The sequence below is a fragment of the Magnolia sinica genome, chromosome 6 (genome assembly GCF_029962835.1).
Source record: "Magnolia sinica isolate HGM2019 chromosome 6, MsV1, whole genome shotgun sequence".
NCBI lineage: Eukaryota > Viridiplantae > Streptophyta > Magnoliopsida > Magnoliales > Magnoliaceae > Magnolia > Magnolia sinica.
The window spans coordinates 5,755,281-5,779,528 of NC_080578.1; the positions used below are offsets into that span (position 1 = coordinate 5,755,281).

General features: G+C 41.1%; 2 protein-coding genes and 1 long non-coding RNA gene across 5 annotated transcripts; 1 reads left to right on the forward strand and 2 right to left on the reverse strand.

Annotated features, from left to right (window-relative positions):
* The first annotated feature begins 298 nt into the window (after positions 1-298).
* On the forward strand, positions 299-12,811 carry LOC131248051 (uncharacterized). Of its 3 annotated transcripts, none has more exons than XM_058248091.1 (9): positions 299-953; positions 2,148-2,333; positions 2,757-2,825; positions 9,460-9,575; positions 9,680-9,734; positions 10,826-10,946; positions 11,030-11,077; positions 12,361-12,455; positions 12,554-12,811. In XM_058248091.1, exons 2-9 carry the CDS (start codon positions 2,163-2,165, stop codon positions 12,653-12,655), a joined length of 777 nt encoding a protein of 258 aa, XP_058104074.1. In that variant the 5' UTR covers positions 299-953; positions 2,148-2,162; the 3' UTR covers positions 12,656-12,811. The 3 variants fall into 3 exon arrangements, with proteins under 3 accessions (XP_058104074.1, XP_058104075.1, XP_058104073.1); XM_058248090.1 differs by having other exon boundaries at positions 301-953; positions 2,224-2,333; XM_058248092.1 differs by lacking the exon at positions 12,361-12,455 and having other exon boundaries at positions 2,224-2,333.
* Positions 12,107-14,413, reverse strand: LOC131248054 (uncharacterized). The gene is made up of 2 exons (XR_009172128.1): positions 13,984-14,413; positions 12,107-13,571 (listed from the first exon to the last, which is right to left on the reverse strand). It is a non-coding gene; the product is annotated as an uncharacterized LOC131248054 (long non-coding RNA).
* An 839-nt stretch (positions 14,414-15,252) lies between these two features.
* Positions 15,253-17,348, reverse strand: LOC131248053 (nucleoside diphosphate kinase 1). The gene is made up of 4 exons (XM_058248093.1): positions 17,198-17,348; positions 17,053-17,101; positions 16,705-16,936; positions 15,253-15,538 (listed from the first exon to the last, which is right to left on the reverse strand). The coding sequence occupies exons 1-4, from the start codon at positions 17,246-17,248 to the stop codon at positions 15,424-15,426; spliced, it is 447 nt and encodes a 148-aa protein (XP_058104076.1). The 5' UTR covers positions 17,249-17,348; the 3' UTR covers positions 15,253-15,423.
* Between the last annotated feature and the right edge of the window lie 6,900 nt (positions 17,349-24,248).

A 24,248-nucleotide genomic window follows, 5' to 3' on the forward strand; every position in this document is an offset into this window, starting at 1 on the left:
ACGCCATGGATGAAATACATACATCATGGTGGTGCCCGGGGAGTAGCCAATCCGTTTCAATTATTACTTGGTGCGGTACATTTGAGATTATTCGGTGAGGTACATTCGAGATTACTGAAGCATGGCCCCACGTGCTTGAATTGAAAAGCCGCGTATGACTCATGTTACGTGTCGTAGAATGCAACTATTGGAAGAGAGAGAATGATGGATTCTTAATTCCTATACTACCCCTGTATCTTTCATTTAATGTCAAACCGGTCCCACACCCAAAAATAAAAAACCCTGTCCAAATTTCCCGCATTTGGTCTCTAGAATTTGGACAGGCATTCCCTCCTTATTGAAGATGCTTGGACCTCATTTTCAAATATTAAAAAAAAAAAAACCCTTCTAAATGTCTTTAATTAACACACAGTCCATTAAAATAACGTTCCCCAACCTGCAACTAATTCCGAACGGAGAAAGAGAGAGTGAGTGAGAGAGAGAGAGAGAGATGCAGCAGCTACCTGAGCTTCTTTTCTTCAGATCATGAAACCCTAAATCCCCGTTAAATTTTAACCGTCCGTTAAAGGGGACTAGATCCAACGTCGTTCTTGAAGCGAGTTCTTTTGTATCTGCCTCTCTTCCCTTTTCTTGTTCTTGATGCTGGCTGCCAAAGGAGCCTCAGGTTCTCTGCTCTCTGCGCTTTCGGACGGTGCAGATCGGATCTCTGTAGCCGTTGATTCGTTCTTGCTGGTTTCCATGAGCTACTATCGGATTTGAACACTCGGATTTCATCGTTTCGGCCGTTTTCTGCTGGAGTAGGAGATTTCGAAGAGTGTCTGTCTGAGATGTGGGATCGGAGCCGCCGGGGTGCCGTTTAGTGGGTGGTATGGGCGACCAAGGCGGATCGTTTGTCGCGGTTAGGCGGATCTCACAAGGGCTGGAGCGGAGCAGCGGTTACCATTCCACATCTGGTGCGTGATAAATCCTCATTTCTTTCTTCATTTAATCTGAAGATGTTCAATTTCAACAGCTTTCTCGAGTTTATGTTTTCTCGTTTTATTCAAGTTCTTTTTTTCTTTTTTTCTTTTTTGGGTTCTTTCGTGGACTTGGAAAATGGTGAATTGGTGCCTGTTTTTATTTATTTATTTTTTATTATTATTTAAGTTTTTGAAGATTTGATATTTTGAATTTTGGGAGAGCTAAACTTGAAGCTAGCAGCAGCATTGTGTATCTAAGAATGCCAAATGATCACTTATAAGATATTTTTGGATATTTTTTTTCTATTTTTTAAACCTCGCGTGGTTGTTAATAGTGCACGGATTGTGTATTCTGGAGACCTTTCACAAAGGTCCAGTTATTTGTACCTTTCATTTGGTCGGTCCTGATGTGGATGGCCCACTTCCTCAGAATTGCATAGATTGGATCAATAACGCTGCTGATCGGATTGATGGATATTTTCATGTTCAGTGCTGATTGCTTGTATTCTTGTTTACCCGTCATTTGTGGGTTGCCGAGCAGATGGTCTGTTCCACGAGATATTTCTATGGCAGCTCTCTTGTCATTTCCCACCTGATGAATGGTTTGAATTACAGAATGTTGTTTCATGTCTTCGTATGCAGCCCATAGGGCAATATAATCTTTGTCCTGTGGACAGGTTTAAATTTCCCCGTTAGCGTCTGTTGTTGTCCACCTTCAGTTATCAATGGTTTTGAAACAAATCGAGTGGGTGAAGAAATAACTCTTGAAATAGCTTCTTCACTTAATTGATTCATGAGGTGTAATGGGTGTATACTTTGGATTGTATCCTACACTATTGCAATTGAAATGATGTCTTTGGTTTGTTGCATTTTCGAAAATGAATTGAAGGCTTTTGCTCTTTTACTGCAAGCGATGGGGCTCAGGGCCCCGTTTTTGGGTTTTTGTTTGGCGAGCTTTTAATTAGACATTGAAACCCAAGATATGAGGTGTACGGTTTACTCTAACCCAGTATCGTATCGAATCATTGCAATGTGCTTGCCATGGCATCCTTAAAAAAGTTTAATCTGGCCATGATTGTTGGCTATGAAAAAGATGGCCTTTTTTGGAATCTCAAGCACAGCATTGTGAACTTACAGAATGGATTTTTCTTGTTGTGGTCTTTAGAAGATCTATGTTTTTCACTGCAGATAGGTAATTGTTTGATGGCCATTTTACAATTTGAAAACTCAAATTTTCTTTACTGCCAACCTTGTATTGCTACAGCTGAGGTTGTGGCAGGATCAGCAGCATGGCTTGGAAGAGGCCTTTCTTGTGTTTGTGCTCAAAGAAGAGAGAATGATGCCCGTTCATCGTTTGAACTAACCCCTTTGCAGGTAATTTTCTGCCTGAGATTTCACTACATTCAATTTTGGTTTGCTGCTGTTCAGCTTGTGGATTCCATTGTTATGCTCTTTGACATTACATCTTTCACATCATGTTGGTAATGACCTTCATGATTCACTAGTCTTTGCTGTTCTCTGTCATATTCACAGAAGTCTTGAAGCTAATTGCAATACCTGCTTAAAGCTTCAAGAAATGGGTTGAGTTCCTTGCCCAAAACCATTTCCCCCAGTTAACCAACAAGTGCATAATATCTGTTACATATGTTATTTTTTTATCCCCTTGATTCACGAAGAGAACATTTTGCCTACACTATTTTAAGCAAACTCATCCTTGTACTCAGTAGTCCTCTACTATCTTAAAAATGCTATAATGATTAATTCCTTGATAACTTCTTTTGCTCTCTGTGGTTTCAGGAAGAATATTTGCACAGGCTACAGAGCCGCATAGAAGTCACCTATGATAGTTCAAAGCCAGAGCATCAGGTAGTATAAACTGAGAGATCATCATGTCAAGACTTAAAATGTTTGAACCTTTTCTATCCCCATAAATTCTTCTATTAGCTTTCATAATACGTCAGTGACATTGATGATGTGGGTAGATGATGATCTGGTTCAACAAACATGCATTATGAGGTTACTTGTATTTTACCCTTGTTATGTTGTAAACTGCTTACCCGGACCTGCTCAATTGCATTTGTTTCTCAGCTAATTGTTCCCACCGTTATGTCAAAACCATGGTTTTAAGACTTGGCGACTTGGAGACCGATTTTTCGGCCTTAGTTGAGTCAACCTGGATCAGTCGGATTGAGTTGCCCCCTATCTCCCAATTTAGGCAACGGCAGGGCTATCCACTCCGTACATATGTTGTGCCAACTCATGTTAGGACATGATCTAAAACATCAGGTAGATCCAGAACTCAAGTTGGCTACACCATACAAACAGTGGGATTGAATGGCTGCCATTGATAACTTCTTGGGGTCCATAAACGCTTTTTATTGGGCTGATGATTGTGTTTTGCCTTTGTCCCTGTGGGAATGACCTTATGAACGGCTTAGATTGCATGTAAACATCATGGTGGGCCCTAGGGAGGTTTCAATGGTGGGCACTTTTGTCTCCACAGTTTCCTGTGGTGTGGCTGATTTGAGTTTTGAATATGCCTGATTTTTGTGCCTATGTCCTAATGTGAGCTTGTGAAAGTGATGGGCGGGGTGGATGTCACATGGACATCACATAGAGAGTGAGAGACGCATGCCCAACGAGTCGGATGGGGCTGACTCGGCTAGATGACTTAAGAGTCAGCCTAAATCACCCCCAAGAACCCAACTCATGGTGTCAAACCAGATCGGTGTTTGCCGAGCCCAAGTCGACCTGTCCGTGTCAAACCATGGTCAAAACGTCACTTCACGACGCAATGTTCTTGTTTCTCACTTCCACCACCAAAAATGGTTGCTGAAACTTAGAATATGCATTTGTATTTTTTCGAAGATTGAAGAAAATGCTAAACGAATGGAGGAAAAGTACTTCGTACCTATTTATAAGAATAAAGGAGACGTAAAACTCCACTAACTATTGTGGGATTAAACTTATGAGCCATATTGTGAAACTTTGAGAAAGAATGATTAAGCAAAGACTAAGGCATGAGACAAATGTATCAGAAAATCAGTTTGGTTTCATGCTAGGGAGGTCTACCATTAAAGCTATTTTCCTGTTTAGACAATTGAAGATATATAGGGAGTTGTATTCCCTCTTTTTGCTTGTTGTTTTCTGCCTTTTGTTTTCCTGTTTCTCTGTTTTCTTTTCAATAAAGAAATCGTTACCTCTATGAATTTATTTATTTTTTTTAAAAGATATATAGCTCGTGGGTCCCATTTCACGTGGGCCCACATCACATGGGTCTTGCCTCACACGGGCCGCCTATCCCGAGTGTGCCCCTACTTCACACAGGTCACCCCACTCAAACCCAATGTGAAAATGCCTTTGCATTAATCACTCTCGGTGAGGAGTCTCAAACACGAGACCTCCCGCTCTGATACCACTTTGATGTAGAACAACTTACTACTTGCTTTAAAAGCTCAAATTGATAGAGCGTGGTGAATCAATCCCTTTATCTCATAGCCTAGGCCCCACATCCCATGGGTTAGGTCCTCGGCCGAACCTCCCTCATGGGCCCCACTTCACATGAGCCTGCATCACATAGGTCTCGCCTCACACAGGCTGCCCACCCCGAGTATGCCCCCGCCTCACACAGGCCACCCCACTCGAGCCCAGTGTGAAAATGCCCCAGTATTATGTATGAGGGAGTAGTAACAAATGTAAAAACCACTGGCACAGTATTCAAAATCAGTTACGTAATGGTAACAGTCATAAACGTTATGCGTTACGGGGTTGAAACGGCTGTTACAGGAAAAACATGACGTAACGGTCCTATAACGGCCCGTAACAGCCCTATAATGGTCCTATAACAGTTTTTTCAAAAAATAAAAAACAGCTGTTACGGCCCGTATCATAACAGTAATGGTGGTGGCCTTTACTGCCACCGTTACCGTTTTGGAACACCTTGATCACTAGTGGTGAGATAAGTGGGTTCCCAATTATTGTAGGCTTGCACAGAGGGTTGATACTCGGCATTCAGCCTTATCTTTTCGTATTCGTTATGGACAAGTTTGATGAGACATTTGTAGGAAGAGATCCTATGGTGTATGTTGTTTGCAAATGACATAGTTTTGATTGACAAGACGAGTGGGGGCGTAAACACAAAGATAGATTTGAAATTAGTTGGACTAAAACAGTGTATATGGGGTGCAATTTTAGTAACAATAGAAGTAGGAACGAGGAATTATTAAAGATTGCCCACCAAGAAGTTTCTCAAAATAACTACTTTGATATCTTGGGTCGACAATTTTATGAGAGCAGAGAGATTGAGAAGGATGTTGCCCATACAACTCAAGGGTGGTAGAAGAAATGGAGATGTGCCTCTAGAGTTTTATGTGATCACCGTATACCATAAAACTGAAAGAGAAATTTTATAGGATGGCTATAAGATCAGCCATGCTTTATGGGACAAAATGTTGGGCAGTTAAGGAACAATGTTTCCATAGGATGAGTGTAGCTGAAATAAGTATGTTGAGACGGATGAGTGGCAAGAAAAGGGAAGGATAGAATTATAATTGAATGCATTCAAGGAATTCAAAGTAGGCTTTAGATGCTTTAGTCATGTGCAATAGAGACCAAGGACTGCGCCGGTTAGAAGGAGCGAGTTTGTACAAGTTGAAGGCTCTAAAAGGGCAAGGGGAAGGCAGAAAAGGACGTGGAATGCTGGAAAAGGATTCATGTAGCTGACTCCAATTAGTTGGGATGAGGCTTAGATGATGATGATGATTTGTATTTTTTCAGAGTCACTCTTTTTACAACATCCATCCAACTTGACAGTATTTTTAAATTTAACATGTTCAATTTGCCAGGTGTTTAAAAGATAAAATACTTCACTGAGTACAAAATATTTCAACATTCTTGAAGTTTTCTTTATTTTCTTGCAAAAATAACCAAGCTACCTTTGGGAGAGAGAAAAAACCAATTATTCAGGCCTTTCTTCTTGAAACCCTTAAGTCTCATCAGTAGTTTCTTTTCTGCAATCAATTGTGTACAAACTAGCTGAAAGCTTCTCAACTGCATACCTCTGAGACAGTAAATCTGTGGATATTCAGAACAGTTTGGCTGGTAAATGCGAGAGTTTTTGACAAATGATCAACAACTGTCTAGGGTCCAGGTTTGAGATGTATTATTGACATGTGACTTGATGCTATAGGATTTAATAGTTCCTTTTCGCCATTTCACGAGTAGTGAGGATCAAGGATACAGATAAACAATTCTTTGCACGCTATCTTATGAGCTTTGTGAACTTTAGAAGGGTAGGGGTTGAATCTGGTCTTTCAAAAATGTGGATGCATCTATGCTACTTTTGGGTGTCAACCCCCCGGATCTAGGCAGGGTGATGGCGGGGAAAGCCAACAGGCTTTGGCTTTATACCTCGCCCAGACAATCACTCAACGAAGTGTGATGGATGTCCTTTGAAATACTGAAACATGAACTCATGAAGTGGGAAAGCATAACAAAATCTTATGAATAAGGATGATAGCCTGCTGTCATTGGTTTATTGAAAGAATCTGAAGACTGCAGTCATGTTGGACCAATGAAAGGGACCCAAAATTATTTTGGATGTTACTCTCTGAGAGCTTCCTCATCTTGGATAATAAATGATTTTTTCATATCTGAGGCACTTGTCTTACCTCCAAAAGCTCTAGTGGAAGTGAGGTGAATACCTATGTTCTTCAAGAGAGTAACCTTCAAAATTTGGTCCAGTCCCTTTTTCTAGGATTGGTGGAGAAGATTAAAAATCTAATAGTTGGGTGGCAATTATCATACCGATAAAAAGGAATTCCTTGACAACATTAGGGAAGTGTTTATTGTGGGGTGGGATTTTCAGCAGCCATGATTAAAAGCTTAACTAGAGACTAGTGGCCTAAGGCAGTGATGAGTATGTAGTAGTTGTGGAGAATTGGAAACTAGGAACTGCAGGTATGTTGGGGTTGTTGACAATGAGGTTGGCAAAGCATAGTTGCCTATCTGGGCCCTATTGGCGTAAAGCACTTGAAGAAAACTGAAGCAAGTGTGTGATGCAGGACAATTAACCACTTGCTCTAAAAGCTTGAACTGTTAGAGTATGGTGAATTAATCCCTTTATCTCATAGCTCAGGCTCCACATCTCATGGGTTAGGACCTCGGCCGAACCCCCCTCATGGGCTGCCCACCCTGAGTGTGTCCTCGCATCTCTGGTGTGAAAATGCTCCTGCATTAATCAAACTGTTAGAGTATGGCAGAGTGTCCCCGCATCCCACGGGCTACCCCACTTGAGCCCGATGTGAAAATGCCCCTGCATTAATCACCCTCGGTGAGGAGTCTCGAACACGAGACCTACCGCTCTGATACCAATTTGATGCGGGACAATTAACCACTTTCTTTAAAAGCTCGAACTGTTAGAGTATGGCGAATTAATCCCTTTATCTCATAGCCCAGGCCCTACATCTCGTGGATTAGGACTTCGGCCGAACCCCCCTCGTGGGCCCCAAATCACATGGGCCGCCTACCCCGAGTCTATCCTCGCATCCCACGGGCTACCCCACTCAAGCTCGGTGTGAAATGCGCATTAATTACCGCCGGTGAGGAGTCTCGAGCACAAGACCTCCCCCGTGGACCCCAAATCACATGGGTCACTAGGGGTGTACACGAACCGAGCTAGCTCGGTTAGCTCGCTCGACTTGACTCGAAAAAGCTCAATTTGACTCGGTTCGAAGCTGAGTTCGAGCCAAGTTGAGCTGTTTTTTTGAGCTCGAAAATGAGTTCGAGCAGGCCTCAGCTCGACTTGACTTGAATCGAATCCATCTCGAATTGAACTCGGATCGAAATAGTTCGGTGACTCAGTTACTTTGCCATTGATGTTGCTCACCAACTGTTTGATAAAATGACTCAACGAAATGTGGCTAGTGGCAAGGAAGGTTTGGTTGGTGGCAAGAAAGGTATGTACATGAAACAAATACCTTTTTTCTCTTTGTTTTTTTTTTTTTTTTTTGGCTTTTATGTTATTTAGAAGGTATTTGAGAAAATATCTGTAAAACCATTGCCTCTGTTTGTAAAACAGTGGGATTTTGAAGTTGCAGTTAAGGTGTTTGTGGAAATGCCTCAATGGCGAACTCGGCTCGAACTCGGCCCGAGCTACTGACCGAACTGAGCCGAGCTGGCCAGTCAAGCTCGAGGACCGAGCCGAGCCGAGCCGAGTTCGAGCTAAGGTCAACCACTGTTCGAGCTGAGGCCAGCTTGACTCGGTTCGACTCGATGTACACCCCTATGGGTCACACACCTCGAGTGTGTCCCCGCATCCCACGAGCTACCCCACTCGAGCCCGGTATGAAAATGCCCTTGCACTAGTGTGTTGTTGGAAGTCTCATGTAGTTGTATTTATCTAATCTCATGCCCTTAGTTGAGGCTATTGCCATCTCTTGGGCATCGAAGAGGTACACTGGTTTGTGGAGTAGTTGGACTTTTGGTAGAAAGTATGGATGTTTCCTTTTGACAGTCAGTGAATTTGCGACTGTCTCACTAAGGACTATCTAGCAAGACTTGAAGTATTGCATGCTTAGGCTCTCTGTAATTGTAATTCATCATTCTATTGGGGGTGTTTGTTTTCTTATTTCCAGTTGGAAATAAAAGTAAATAAGCAATCATTATTTTCCAAAAGAAATGCACTATAGCTGCCCATGCAAAGTAAGCTTTGATTTGACTTGACACTAATATCGAGAAAAAATTTCAAAATTTTGTAGGGCCCACCATGATATGTGTCGGATCCAAGCTGTCCATTCATTGTAACAGCTCATTTTAGGGCATAAACTGAAAATCGAGGCAAATCCAAAGTGAAAGTGTACCACAACACAAGAAACATGGGGATTAAACACACACCATTAAAAACTTCTTGTGGGCCATAGGAGTTTTATATCCAGCTGATATTTGTGTTTTTCCTTCATCCATGTCCATGTGATCATATGAACAGGTTGGATCACAGATACAAATCAGTGTGGGACCTATGGATGGCTTCACATTTCAACGATAGATGTCAATATCCCCTTGTTTGCTGCAGTGTGGTCCAATTGAGCTTATAATCTACCTAATTTTTTTGACACAAGTGCTAAAATTATTTGATAAAATAGATAGATGATGTGGATCGATCACATGCAGCATGGTGAGATCCAAAAATTTCACTCAATCATTCTCACCCATTTTTTCAAAAAGTAAATTCCGAAAATCGAGGTGTAATTACCCTTCATATTTCATCTCTTCCAAGCAATAGAAATAGGTTATAATTACCTATTTACCACCATTTACAATGGCAAATAGGAAAACAAACAGGCCCTTAAAGTGTGTCATAGTCTATTCTTTTCCTTCCACATGGAATCTAGACCTCCGTCTACTCCTTATCCTTCTACAGATAAGAGTTGGATAGGGTGCGTACTGCAAAAATATGATAAAGTATGTTTCGATTGTCACTTTTTATTGCTGCAAGTTGTAGGAAGCCTTGAGGGCTCTCTGGCATGCTGCTTTTCCTGAAGAAGAACTTCGGGGCTTAATATCTGAACAGTGGAAGGAAATGGGTTGGCAAGGAAAGGACCCATCTACGGATTTCAGGTATGTTATTTTTTCCTAGTTTTTGTGAGGGCCCTTTATTCGCTAGGATTTAAGTTAGTCCTCAATTATTTCTTTTTACATGATCAATGGATTATATCTTGTAGGGGTGGTGGTTTCATATCTCTGGAGAACTTATTGTTCTTTGCCAAGACCTTTCCGGTACTTCGATTTCCTTTGCTTATATTACTCTCCTTTGGATTGCTTATAGTTACTTTTGTATGCATATTATTCAAGTAGAGGAGTATCTTCACTTGCAAAGTTTGAGAAGAGCTGAGTTTTTAGGTTTTTTTTAAAGCATCAGGTATGGTGGGTCCGTAGCTGACCCCAATTAATTGGGATAAGGCTTAGATGACGATAACGAGATATGGTGGCTCCAACACTTTCAATTGGCTATGTAAATCATCTAATAGATAGATTTCATTGTTAACCACACAGATGTAGTTTTATATTTTTTAAGCATCAGATGTGGTGGCGATAGCTGACCCCAATTAATTGGGATAAGGCTTAGATGATGATGATAATGATGATGAGATATAGTGGGTCCAACACTTTCAATTGCCTATGTAAATAATCTAATAGATGGAGTTCTATGTCAACCATGCAGATGCTTATTTTGGTTACCATCATTAAAAGTAGAACATGTAGCTTGGAAGGGTTTTTTTGTTTTTTTTTGTTTTTTGTTAAATAATAAATCAGACTGGAGAATCTTTGCTGTTTCCTTCAGCGTTTTTGTGTTAAATATCGAACCAGATGTATTCTCCTTACTATAGTATAAGGACATTCTTTAGTGATTGGTTTTAGAAAAGGTTGAATTCATCTTATACTTATAACCTTCCAAAAAAAAAAAGAACCCTCTATGTTTGGTACTTATTGATTATTTAGTTTCATCGACAAAAGAAAAAAAAAGAAAAACAAATCTTCTTTACCGTATGGTACATGATATTTTTTTTATTGTATTTATTAGTATATGGTCATTATCATCTAATATTATATATATGGTTGCATAGATTACTTACTATATTCAGATTCGTGAGTAAAGAATCTTTTTTTTTTTTTTGGGTTAGCTTGTTAGTACACACCCATGTCAGTACACACACTCCATGTTAGCCACCCCCCCTAGGGATCGATACCAAGACCTCAAGTGTTGAAACGAGGTATCTCCACTCAGTCTGCCAGTTGAGCTATGGATCTGGGTGTTCGTGAGTAAAGAATCTAAACTTCTTTTTCATTTTTCTTTTTTGCCTTTGCAGAAATCCTTCCAGGATCTTCTCCGGAAGCAGGAAGGTGATCGAGCTATGTGGGAGTACCCATTTGCTGTAGCTGGCGTGAACATCACATTCATGCTCATTCAGATGCTTGATCTCCAAGCTGGTTAGTATTTTCCTAGCTTCACACGCATGCGTGCACCTATGAAACCTCCATATCATTAACAACATTGCCTTCTTAACTTACAGCTAAACCTCGGACAATGATGGGGGCAGTTTTCTTAAAGCTACTTTCGGGTATGTGAAAGTGCTTTCTAGTTTTATAGTAGTTTGTTTCAAGTTAATATTCTTGTGCATGCCAGATAAAATTCAAGTTGCAATTATATGTGCAAGTGATTAGAATAAGAATATTGTGAATGCATTTGTTTATTTTGGAATTGTGTGTAGTACTCTCTGTTTCTTCTTCTTTTTTTTTTTTTTGGAAATTTATACTCCACTGCAAGGTATCAATAATGGTAATGGTAGCCATAATGGCCAGCGGTATGGCTGTTATGATATGGGCCGTAATGGCCGTTACAGCCCTGTAATGGTCGAGATTTTTTTTAAAGGAATGTATCGGCCCCGTATCAGCCCATTCCGGGCCCTTTTTTTTTTTTCAATCAGGCATTATGCCCTGTATTGCGCAATGTGCACTACTTTTACTGTTATGCAACGGCTGTTACAGCCATTGCATCACCATTTTTTAATACCATGCTCTGTGGTTTATTGATGTGCTAATTTTCATTTCTAAAGTTAATCATACAATGCCTGTACTAGATAAAAAAATCATAAAAACTGATCAAGGATCAGTAGCATAGCATGGATACTGTATTTACGAAAATTTGTGTTTGATAGATGCCAGTGTTGTTTGGAGGGCTATTCTTTCCAATGTCTTGACAAATTAAGACTTGCATAGATTAATTAGAATATGATGTTTGGATGGAGCTCGATGCTGCAGCCTTAAAATAATTTTAATTGATCTCTGTTACCTTAAAGTGTATAGAGGGAGGGAGGGAGGGAGGGAAGGAAAAAAGAGAACCTGTTTTAGAGACCTGAGATGGGGTTATCAACCTTGAGTTTTGAGGCATTCAGCACTTCCCAATTGAGCCAACAACCCAACCCCTAACCTGGACTTCCATAGGTTGGCCGTCTCACAACCTTGGGCACCGCAGTTCTAGTGCCAGCTTTACCTAACAAAAGGTTACCTGGACTGTTCTTCCTCCTACATGTAGGATGCTAGAAGGATCATAAGGGCCGCTTCAATACATACTCCTAATGTGCAATATATTTATATATACAAATTGATATCATTATTTATATATGAAATAACAAATGTTGTTATTACAAATCCTGTATGCATACTGTCGACAAAAAGAATATAAATAGCAATCTGGATTGCAAATGACCCACATTCTGGATGGTGCAATTTGGAACAAAAAATATAGAGGGGTTGAATCTCTCTCTCTCAATAGGTTATACACAATGACATTTAGTAGGTACTCTTTTCTGTATCTGGAGTGTAACTTGTGGTTGTGTGACAGAAAATGAACGGGCTTTTGATCTTCTGTACTGTATAACATTCAAGTTGATGGATCAGCAATGGCTTGCCATGCATGCTTCATACATGGACTTCAATGTATGCCTCTTAGCACCTCTTGAGATATTCGTTTTCATCTCATCTTCATTACCAAATACCAACCAGCAATTTAGTTTTGAATTTGCGTATTTCCACAGTCGGTGATGAAATCCACACGCCGTCAGCTGGAAAGAGAGCTGCTGCTTGAGGAAATCACACGTCTGGAAGACATGCCTTCCTACAGCCTTCTCCTTCGCTAATGTAGCAAGTTGAAGTAACAGGATGATGAAGACAGTTACTTGAAGAAGCAAGATAGAGGGTTCAACCTTTCCTGTGTTAAATCAAATATAGAAAACTTTCTCTACATTGGATGAGTGAACCCATTAATACATAGTGGCATTCCTCGTTCTTCCCTATGCATTCAACTCTTCGTCTTGAAGCAGCTTTAATATAAACAATAAGGACCAACCAAGCCATTCCTGTTTGTACCGGAAAAGAATGGATGAAGCTTCATCTATTGCATTGCCGGATAAGCCCCTGCAAAGATGAAAAACAGAGCGATGTATTTTCTGATGCTGTTTGGATCTGTGTGCGCGCATGTAGGTTGTCTCAAGTACAACCAGTTGGACCACAATTTATGGTCGACCCAGCAGATAACTTCCAATCCTTCATGTGTGTGCAATATCCATTCTGTTCCAATAGGTTGATCCCACCATGAGGATTGCCTTATGCTAAAATAGGTCACACTTGTGTTTTGCTATTTATCAATGGTGAGACATTATTTTCTATGGGATAGTACACCTGATTAGATGGGGTTGATTATTGCACTAGGTGATCCTTGTGTGTGTGAGTGTGTGTACTGTATATAAACATGTGTGTGTGTGTGTGTGTGTGTGTCAGTGCTTCTGAGATCTGAGGATCCAAGAAATAGATTTAAATGTTTTAAGGCTCTTACATCCAATGATTCGAATGTGATCACTTTCAATCTCAAGCGTCCAACCATTGTTGCCTTGACCCGAGTTGGCTTGGTGCCATGATTTTGGTGATCAAGCTGCAAGCTGTTGAATCCAAATACCAAGCCGGCTATGAAGGTTTATACTGGAACTGGTTGGTTGTCTTGATCAGTTGTGAATTCACAGTAGAAACACTTGCAGGGAGAGCTGAGGCAGCTCCAAGCTGAAGGAGGAGTGCCATGGGAGATTGTTTATGTGAAGTTGATTAAAAGAGGAAATGTTCAATGTTCTACCAAGCAGAAAAGAGTTCTAATTCAGCACAAGTACAGTTTAGCCTGTAATTTTCAGCCCACGAGCAGGATCCATCTTGAACGACCTCAATAATTCTCTGTTTTGTTAGGGAATCCCACATGATTGTGAGTACGTCTAAAGTTGATTTTGGCGGACCCCATGCCATCCACGGAGGATTCGCTGCACTAAATGCAATTAGTTCTTTTTTCCTGTAGAGACGTGCTCCAGTGCTTTCACTTTCACAACAGTTTTGAGTTACAGTGCTCCTAATTGCTATTGGATAGGTCCAGCTTAGATTTCATGTACTAAAATGCATACATCACACCTATTTGACAAATACTAACCGTTTCAATGGTCCTTCCGTAATCATAAGCGTCATCATCCATGCCTTATACCAATTAGTTGGGGCCAGCTACATCAATCCTGTTACCTCTATTCATGAATGGACGGTTAAGATTGTCTACACAAGTATGTCCAATAAACAGCTTGATCTATCCACGCGTAGAGCCCACCATGGATTGCTTATGATTCACTTTTGCTAGGCAGTCGTAACAAAATCATCCATGGCTTAGAAAAAGGCAGCCACAGAAAATAAAGCCAGATCAAGGATGGTTGGGCTTTACGGTTCATATCAATCGTTTAGACCATCGAGGGTTCCAATACAACTAGATACCCTGTAACTTATAGCGCTCCGAGAGTAGAACTGGAGCATATATTTTCTAAAACTTGAATTGTCTTTTTACGTAAAGGGCCGCTCCATACAATATCCCTTTCTTTTTTTTTCTTTTTTTTCCTGGTATGCTCATACAATCGGTTTAAGCAGTACCCTTCTCGCCACCATAAGGGAAGAAATTGTTTGCTCATACATTGGGAGGTTCACGTTGTTTGTTTAATTAGACTCAAGGTACAGGTGGGCCATGCACTTTGATGGATTCCCCCAGTCCAAAAAACATTCGTATGATCCTGAACCTAGGATCAGACACAAGAACCTTCTTTGTTTTGGGTTGATTACATTAATAGGTTCAGGCAAACCAAAACCAGTAACATTGGCCGACTTGAGCCTCTGGGTCTACCCTCCATAAAGGGTGATTTGTGCACCCATCATCGGTTGAAACTCGATGCTAGCTTGGAATGAAAAAAATGGCATTTTGAACAGGAAGTAACCGTTCACTAGAAAAGTATTAAATCCCCCAATTCATAGGCTATCCAAGCACAATGCCATTCTTATCAATGCACAAGGTACAACCAAATGCACAAGTGTGACCAATTCCAGGTAAGGTATATTGTCCGGATTTGGCGGGCCTAGCACAAACGTACTCAAGATCCACACAGCGTTAACACGGGCTATATTGTGACAGAGCATAGCCCAATCTTACTGCATTCACCTGTTAAATTTGGACAGCTGAAAAACGTATTTTCCAGCCTTCAATCCGATGACAAGCAGTCGAAAACTGAGGATCTGTAAGATTTCACCACTACGTTCCACAAACACACCAGAAGTAGAAGGGCCCAATCCCATGCCGGTGTCACAACCAGGGACCATGGTTCTAGCTTCAGATGGATGCACTTGCACAATGCCTCAAAAAAGAAAAAGCTAATAGCATTTGCACTGATTTAATAACCACCAAGCCAGGGCCATCTAGAATATAAAGGAAAGTGCAACAGTCCTCTCAGAGAGGGCACAGAGACATAAGTCAAAATTTAGGTTCAGGCAGAAAACTAGGCAAATACGGGAAACATAAATCAGGCAGCAGCAACAGGAGCAGCAGCAACAGCCAGTTAATTTACTCATAGACCCAAGAGTGGAGGCAGCTCTGCCAGGTGACAGTGCCATCGGGGAACCACAAAGCAATCTCTTTCCTTGCACTCTCAACAGAATCGCTCCCATGGATGACATTCCTAGATGTAGAAAAGAGAATCCTCAGTTGAATCCTCATATGCAAACAAGGGTGCAAGCAAAAAAAAATAAAAAATCCACAATTGAAATAACCCATTTGGGTGTGAAGCATGTAATGTACTGACTATCCAAAATCCCGAGTATGGAATTCATGTATCACACTACTACACCCCTATTGCAAAACCTGATGAAGTTCGCAGGAAGGATTTGGAAATTACAAGAAAAATGATACCATATGATAACAAAATTAGCAATTGGCAATAGTTCATTGTTCTTTTATCCCCCCCAAAAGAAGGCAATCACAAAAATTCCAGATTATGAAACATATAAACCAGAAACTATGCTGTTTACAAAATTTACAAGGAATGTCCTCATAGGCAGGATAGTGAAACCAGATACATTGTGGCTAGCATGGTTTTAAACTATGCAAAAATCAGATAGAGAATATTTTAATCAACTGCATTATGACCCTTTTGCAATAACCATCTTTTCTCCGAGCCATCAGATTCGATGGTCAGCATCATCAAATCACTTTATAGCCATTAGCGAGGTGGGCCAATTCAATGACTGAAAATTTCAACCAACATCTGATGGGCACTTAAATGTATAGTTCTAGATACCATTCAACACCTTCACTGGTGTTTGACGTTTTAACCCACCATGGACATGCCACAACAGAATCTAATGTGTTTCGATGGGAACAGACCACCTTTCGCTAGAAATAAAATGCTAGAAATACATCTACTAGAGGCGATTATGGGCATGCTTGGATGCTCAATTGAAGTGAATTGCAATTGCTCCTATTATCATACAAGAAATGTTTGAAGTGTCACTTTCCCCACTCGATCCACTGTGATGGACTCACTCCCAAATTACCATTACGATCATGCCAAATCCAAGTTGAATAGCAGATGGTCGCAATTAGGGAAGTTTGATTGTAACACGAATTATCTAGGTTCAACCTACATAGGTAATTTCTTCTTCATCAATGAAAAAGAATTATTACAATTCAATCCAAATGAGCAACCAAACACGACACATGCAAGCGGCAACTCAAGGGAAATGATATAAAATTGTACCAACATGCCAAAGAATACAGTAATTGCACGAAAAGAAATCAAAGAAACCCAAAAAAAGAAAGACAAGCAGAGGGCGTGTTATGACGGACCTGCCGATATCGACTGCAAAATCGCCACGGATGGTACCAGGGGCAGAATCAGAAGGGTTGGTCGCCCCGATGATCTTCCGGCCAGTCGTGACGACATTCTTACCTTCCCAAACCATCGCAACCACCGGGCCGGAGATGATGTAATCGACAAGGCCGGAGAAGAATGGCTTCGAAGACAGATCTTCGTAGTGCTTCTCGGCGAACGGACGTTCTACGCTTATCAGCTTCAAACCTAAATTCAGACCAAAATGCAATCCGTTCAAATACCATTTTTAAAAAAAAATTTAAAAATCTACGGAAGATGAGAACAAAAACCCAAACGCGATTGGAGTGGATTGAGTTCCTTGCCTTTAAGAGAGAAGCCCTTCTTCTCAAATCTGCTGATAATCTCGCCAACCTGAAACAGAACATAAAAGATTGGTGGTACTCAGGAACACTGAAGAAGATGAGAGAGAGAGAGAGAGAGAGAGAGAGAGAGAGAGAGAGAGCGAACCAGGCCTCTTTGAACACCATCGGGCTTGATCATGATAAAGCTCTGCTCCATCGCGTCTCTTTCTCTCTTCCTCTCTCTCGTATCAGGTAGCTCAGATACGAACCCTAACCCTAGAACGAGGTCGAATGGCTTATATAGAGCATCCACTCGTATCCACGCATCCCTACGGACGCCACTTTTCTGCGACCCCGGTTCAAAAAGGTCGATGGTACCTGACCGTGGGGCCCGCATAGATGTATTCTTTGTATATCTACACCGTCCATCTGATTCTCTAACTCCTTCTACGGAACGATCTAAAACACGAAGCAGATACGAATATCATGTGGACCACACTACAGGAAACAGTAGTCATTGAACGACCACCATTAAAAATTTCCTAGGCCCACTGTAATGTTTATCTTCAACCCAACCTCTTGAGAACGTCACGCAGACATGGATAAAGGGTAAAAACAAATATCACCTTCATCTAAAACTTTTGTGGCCCATAAATATTTTTTAATAGTCATTCACCACTATTTCCTATGGTGTGGTCAACTTGGGATTTTTATCATCTTCATTTTCTGTATCATCTCCTAAAACGAGTTGGCAAAACGGATGGACGGCGTAGGTATAAAATTTAAATATCTAGATGGGCCCCACGGTCACGTACACCCATATGCTGGTAGTCGCAGCTAAGTCGCGTGTGCGTGGGACCGTTTCTAGAACCCCGCACCGACAGACACGTGGTGAAACTTTTAATGAGATCTAGCCATTGGTCAGGTACGCAGACTCATATGGACTTTGAAACCTTGACCATCCAGAAGTAAGATGGACCCATGGGACGCTGCCGTTGGTTTATGTGTTTACAAGTATTCAAGCCTACCACGCTACTTTAGTGGATGAAAGAAATATCAAAAGATTACAAGTATAAAAACATATCAGGTGCTTTTAGAGCTTTTATGTATTGTTTTATAGGGTGGGCCACTCAAGTGTTGAGTAAGATAAGGCTACAGGGGATGATACACCTGATGGATGAAATGGATTTTAATCAAGTTCTCTCCACCTGACAAAAAAAGAATGACCCCCATGGAATGATCATATATGCGGTGATCGCCCTAGGTTCTAACTCCTTGGGGCTCACCATGATGCATGTGTTTTATCCACACTGTTCATTTATTTAGCAAAATTATTTTAGAGCATAATTCTAAAAATAGTCAATTCCAACCATTAAATGTACCACGCTACAAAAAGCTATGGGATGATGATGGCAGCCATTGAGATTTACCAAGGGCCTCTCATGATATATATTTGTCATCTAACTTATTATTAAGTTCACGTAACCAAAATGAAGGAAAAACATAATTATTAAATTATTTTCAAAACTTTTATAACATTAAATAAGTTTTCAATAGTAGGCTTTCAATCCTAGTCAACTTGAGGTTCTGCCCTGCCTTATTTTTGGGCTCATGCCATGGAATGATCTTAGAAAATAGTTGGACACAGATAGTATGGACCAACTTGAAAGGATTCTTCAAATTGAAAATTTAAGGAATTGTTATCATTGGATGGGGCCAGTCATGATGAATATCCAGCTCAATTCCTTCGTCAAATATCCACTTCGGGATGCATTACACATTCCAAGAAGCACTTTATTCAAAAGTGATCACACCCGGGAAGATGCACAAACTTTATATTCAAGTTGTGTGGCCAACATCAATTTCGGAATTACTTAGTTTTGGAGCGGATTGCGTCCTACCCACGCTCGCCTCCAGCTGAGAACGGTCAGGAGCTTTGAGGGGCCACCGTGATGCATGAGTTTTATCCACACTATCCATCCATTTTTTTCTTATTATTTTTTTTAGTATAAAATAAAAAATGAGGCAGGTGCAAGGCTCGAGTGGACTACAAGATAGGGATTAAACTCTTACAGTTAAAAACTTCTCAGGGGCCACGAATGGAGCTGACATTTGTTTTTTCTCTTCATCCATGTCCATGTAACTTTACAAATAGGTTGGATGACAAATCAACATCACGGTGGGCACTCAAAAAGTTTCAACAGTGAGAATCATTATCACTGCTGCTTCATGTGGTGTGGTCCACCTGAGCCTTGGATCTGCCTCATTTTTGGATTTATTTATTAGAATGATACGAAAAAATGGATGCACAGTGTGGATAAGACCCTACATCACAGTGGCCACTCGAAGATACTGCCCGTTCCCGGCGGGAGACAGGCAACCTAGCTAGGGAGTGGCCGGGGTAGTACTCAATCCGCGTCCGTTGCAACCCATCCAATAATGGGTCCTGCAGTTTGAATGGTTTAATCAGAGTCCATTATTGCGGAAACGGATTGGCTACTACCCCCATGGCTGGTGGTCGGTGCTCTGTGCTCTGTGGGCCCCATCATGATGTATGCGTTTCATCCATGCCGTCTATCTATTTTTCTAGATCATTTTACGTTATGAGACCGAAAATGAGGTATATCCCAATCTCAGCTGGACCACATTATGGGAAACAGTGTTAAATGAACGTCAAACATTAAAAACTTTTTGGGGCAATAAAAGTTTTGGATCAAGCCTGTGTTTGTTTTTTCCCTTCATCTAGGTCTGTATGACCTAATCAATAGATTGGATGTCAAATAAACAGTACAGTGGGCCTTAAGAGGATTTTAATGGTGGATATCCAATCATTATTGTTTTCCTGTGGTGTGGTCCACCTGAGATTTATATCCTTCTCATCTTTGGGATCAAGCATAGAATGATATGTAAAAATGGATGAACAGAATGGATGAAACATATACATCATGGTGAGGCCCACATAGCACCGACCACCAGCCACCAGGCTGGTGTCAGGGGGAGTAGCCAATCCGTTTCCCATTATTGCTGCATATGGAATTATCGAGATCCTCTTTCCTCTGAGGATATCCAACAACTATCAATGATACAAAACGGATATTCCTTTGGAAAGATGTTATCCCACGCTCATCAAGTGTATGATTGTTCGTGCATACGCACTCAAAAATTGTCCAAATAGCTTTCATGCAATTCAAAATGGAACCTTGCAGTCATAGAATCTAGTGTATATAAGACAACCGAAAATCATGGATCTTAAATTATCATTAATGGACATTTGATTGAAGCATCTATATCTTTGAATAATTTTTTAATCTTAGTTTATAATGGGCCATCAAGAATGTGATTTTGTGAATTCTTTTTTTTTTTTTTTTAATATTATCGGTTTAAACCATTTTAACCGTTTATTTTGGCTTTCTTATATTCAACACGTGCAACTTTTGTGCACATGTGCATGAGTCATCCTATTCTGTAAAAGCATCAAAGTATTTATTTGTTACTTTTATGCATCCCTGAAAAAGAAATTAAAACCGAAAAAGAAAAAAGAAAAAAGCATGCATGGATCTCAAGTATCCGTATGATGTCGGGGACTGTGGAAGCACGCATAAATGAATTAAGCAAAGTATTTCAATCACATAAACAAGCCCATTCATAGATATTTCGAATTTAATGTGGAAAAATTCTTTACGAATAAAAAATAATCATGGCACAAAGCGACATATATTGTAAAACCCGCATCCTAATCCGTACTATTCCGTCGACTCTCGCGATTCTTCCCGTCAACGAATTCCGACAACCTGCGACGTATAATCGACGTTTGCGCACGACCCTAAGTCGTATCCTGTAGATTTGAGTCGGCTTAATCCGAGACTTGTACCATTGCGACTGCATCGTCGCCGCGGTTCCAACGTCGCGTCTTGCATACCGATCTGATACCTTGGCAGGGAGATGTGGGTCGGCATTTATTTTAAAGGAAATGCCGTGCGTTTGCAATCCCAGGAGAATCTTTATATCATGTCCCATCAATCAATTACTCAAATCAATCAATCAATCACCTCATGTCTAATATAAGAGCAACCTATGCTTTCTTTCTCCACAAGTCAAGCAAACTCCAAAAGTCAACAAGTCTCTCACCTCACCTATCACTCACCTCACATCCATCACCCTTCACTCTCTCTCCTTACAGCCCTCTCTCTCTCTCTCTTCACAAATTCTAAGCAACTAAAAGAAGTGGTGGACGTCCATGCATTTCTAAGGAGAGAAAGTGTGTTGTGTGGCCCACCTTCCCATCCCAAAATCCTTCATCCTAGCCATTCATTTTTCATCTTCCACCATCAAAGTGAGACACAAGGAAATCGACTTTCCATCGGACTAAGAAGATCGAACGGTGGATGCTTCTATAGGCTAGTTTTCATGTTTTTATGATGGGCCAAGTAAGGCCTACCGATCAATGGTATGGATCTCACTTTGGACCCTAAGATGTGGCCGATGGCCCATCTTGATGCTCATTATCATTCCATGATGGGGCCATTCTCCATGGACCCCATCATGATGTTTATTTTCTAGTTTGAAAAGGGGTCATTTAGACCTTCTATTTCGGTGAAGAAAGGATCTCCACCATTGATTTTGATCGGTTGGCCCATATGCAATGAGACCCGCTTGATATATGATTGAATGCAAGGGAGGGCCCATAGTGTCGGGGTCCCTCCATCATCACGTCTCTCTCTCTCTCTCTCCCCTTCCTTTATTTTGTGGCCCACTTAATGAGTGTATCTGATGTCCAAACCGTCCAACAAATGGACCCCATGGCCATCCAAGCCATGTGGGCCCTACCCTTTGCTAATGGAAAACACAAGTATCAGATTGATCCATGCCATGTGGGCCACGTCCCCAAACCATGCGGGCCACGTCCCCGTGGGGCCCACCTTAAATGTGTTATGTGCAACCGTCCATCGTCCAAGGACGCTGGACGGCTACACAATGAAGTATGAACTATCAGTGGGCGTACAAAGAAGAAAAATAATAATAATAAAATAAAATATGTTTTTTTTTTTTTAGCTTTTGGGGGTGGGCCACTTATACAGGCCTCACCTTGGTGTATGTTTTTAATCCAAGCCATCCATTCCATTCTCCCGATCATTTTAGGTGTTGAGCCGAAAAAAGAAGCCGATCCGAGTATCTGGTGGGCCATAGCATAGAAAACAGTGGTTTTCATCATTAAAATACACTATGATGTTTCTGTACCCCCAAAATATATCAAATATTGGGCTTGTTTAGCTTGTCTTGAGCCATGAGAGCTAATGGACGGGGTGGATTCACTTAATGTGGGCCCCACATACGAAAAACTGTAAAAATTTATTTTTTTTCAAAAACAAAAAAATATATAAACAGCAGCATCAGCGTCTGCAAGGACGGCACAATGTCCTCTGCGCGTGGCTGGTGGGGGCCAGGGACCACGGTCCCAGCTGGCAGTCATCCTATTCTGTAAAAGCATCAAAGTATTTATTTGTTACTTTTATGCATCCTTGAAAAAGAAATTAAAACCAAAAAAGAAAAAAAGCATGCATGGATCCCAAATATCCGTATGATGTCGGGGATTGCGGAAGCACACATAGATGAATTAAGCAAAGTATTTCAATACATAAACAAGCCCAATCATAGATATTTCGAATTTAATGTGGAAAAATCCTTTGCGAACAAAAAATAATCATGGCATAAAGCGACATATATTGTAAAACCCGTATCTTAATCCGTACTGTTCCGTCGACTCCTACGATCCTTCCGACGAATTCCGGCAACCTGCGACCTATAATCGACGTTTGCGCGCGACCCTAAATCGTATCCTATAGATTTGAGTCGGCTTAATTCGAGACTTCTACCATTGCAACCGCACCGTTGCCGCGGTTCTAACGCTGTGTCTTGCATACCGATCTGATACCTTGGCAAGGAGATGTATGTCAGCGTTTATTTTGAAGAAAACTTCGCTTGTTTACAATCCCAAGAGAATCTCTACATCATGTCCCATCAATCAATTACTCAAATCAATCAATCAATCATCTCATGTCAAGTACAAGAGCAACCCATGCTTTTTTTCTCTACAAGTCAAGCAAACCCCAAAAGTCAATAAGTCTCTCACCTCACCCATCACTCACCTCACATCCATTACTCACCTCGCATCCATCACCCATCACTCTCTCTCCTTACAGCCCTCTTTCTCTCTCTCTTCACAAATTCCAAGTAACCAAAAGAAGTGGTGGACGTCCATGCATTTCTAAGGAGAGAAAGTGTGTTGTGTGGCCCACCTTCCCATCCCAAAATCCTTCATCCTAGCCATTCATTTCTCATCTTCCACTATCAAAGTGAGACACAAGGAGATCAGCTTTCCATCGGACCAAGAAGATCAAACGGTGGATGCTTCTATAGGCTAGCTTTCAAATTTTATGATGGGCCAAGTGAGGCCTACCGATCGATGGTATGGATCTCACTTTGGACCCTAAGATGTGGCTGATGGTCCACCTTGATGCTCATTATCATTCCATGATGGGGTCATTCTCCATGAACCCCATCATGATGTTTACTTTCTAGTTTGAAAATGGGTCATCTAGACCTTCTATTTCGGTGGAGAAAGGATCTCCACCATTGATTTTGATCGGTTGGCCCATATGCAATGGGACCCTGTATGATTGAATGCAAGGGAGGACCCATAGTGTTGGGGTCCCTCCATCATCACGTGTCTCTCTCTCTCTGTCCTCTATTTTGTGGCCCACTTAATGAGTGTATGTGATGTCCAAACCGTCCAACAAATGGACCCTATGGCCATCCAAGCCATGTGGGCCCTACCCTTTGCCAATGGAAAACACAAGTATCAGATTGATCCAAGCCATGTGGGCCACGTCCCCAAACCATGTGGGCCACGTCCCCGTGGGGCCCACCTTAAATGTGTTATGTGCAACCATCCATCGTCTAGGGCCGCTGGACAGCTACACAATGAAGTATGAACTGTCAGTGGGCGTGCAAAGAAGAAAAATAAAATAAAATATATTTGTTTTTTTAGCTTTTGGGGGTGGGCCACTTATACAGGCCTCACCTTGGTGTATGTTTTTAATCCAAGCCGTCCATTCCATTCTCTCGATCATTTTAGGCATTGAGCCGAAAAATGAAGCCGATCCGAGTATCTGGTGAGCCATAGCATAGAAAACAGTGGTTTTCACCGTTAAAATACA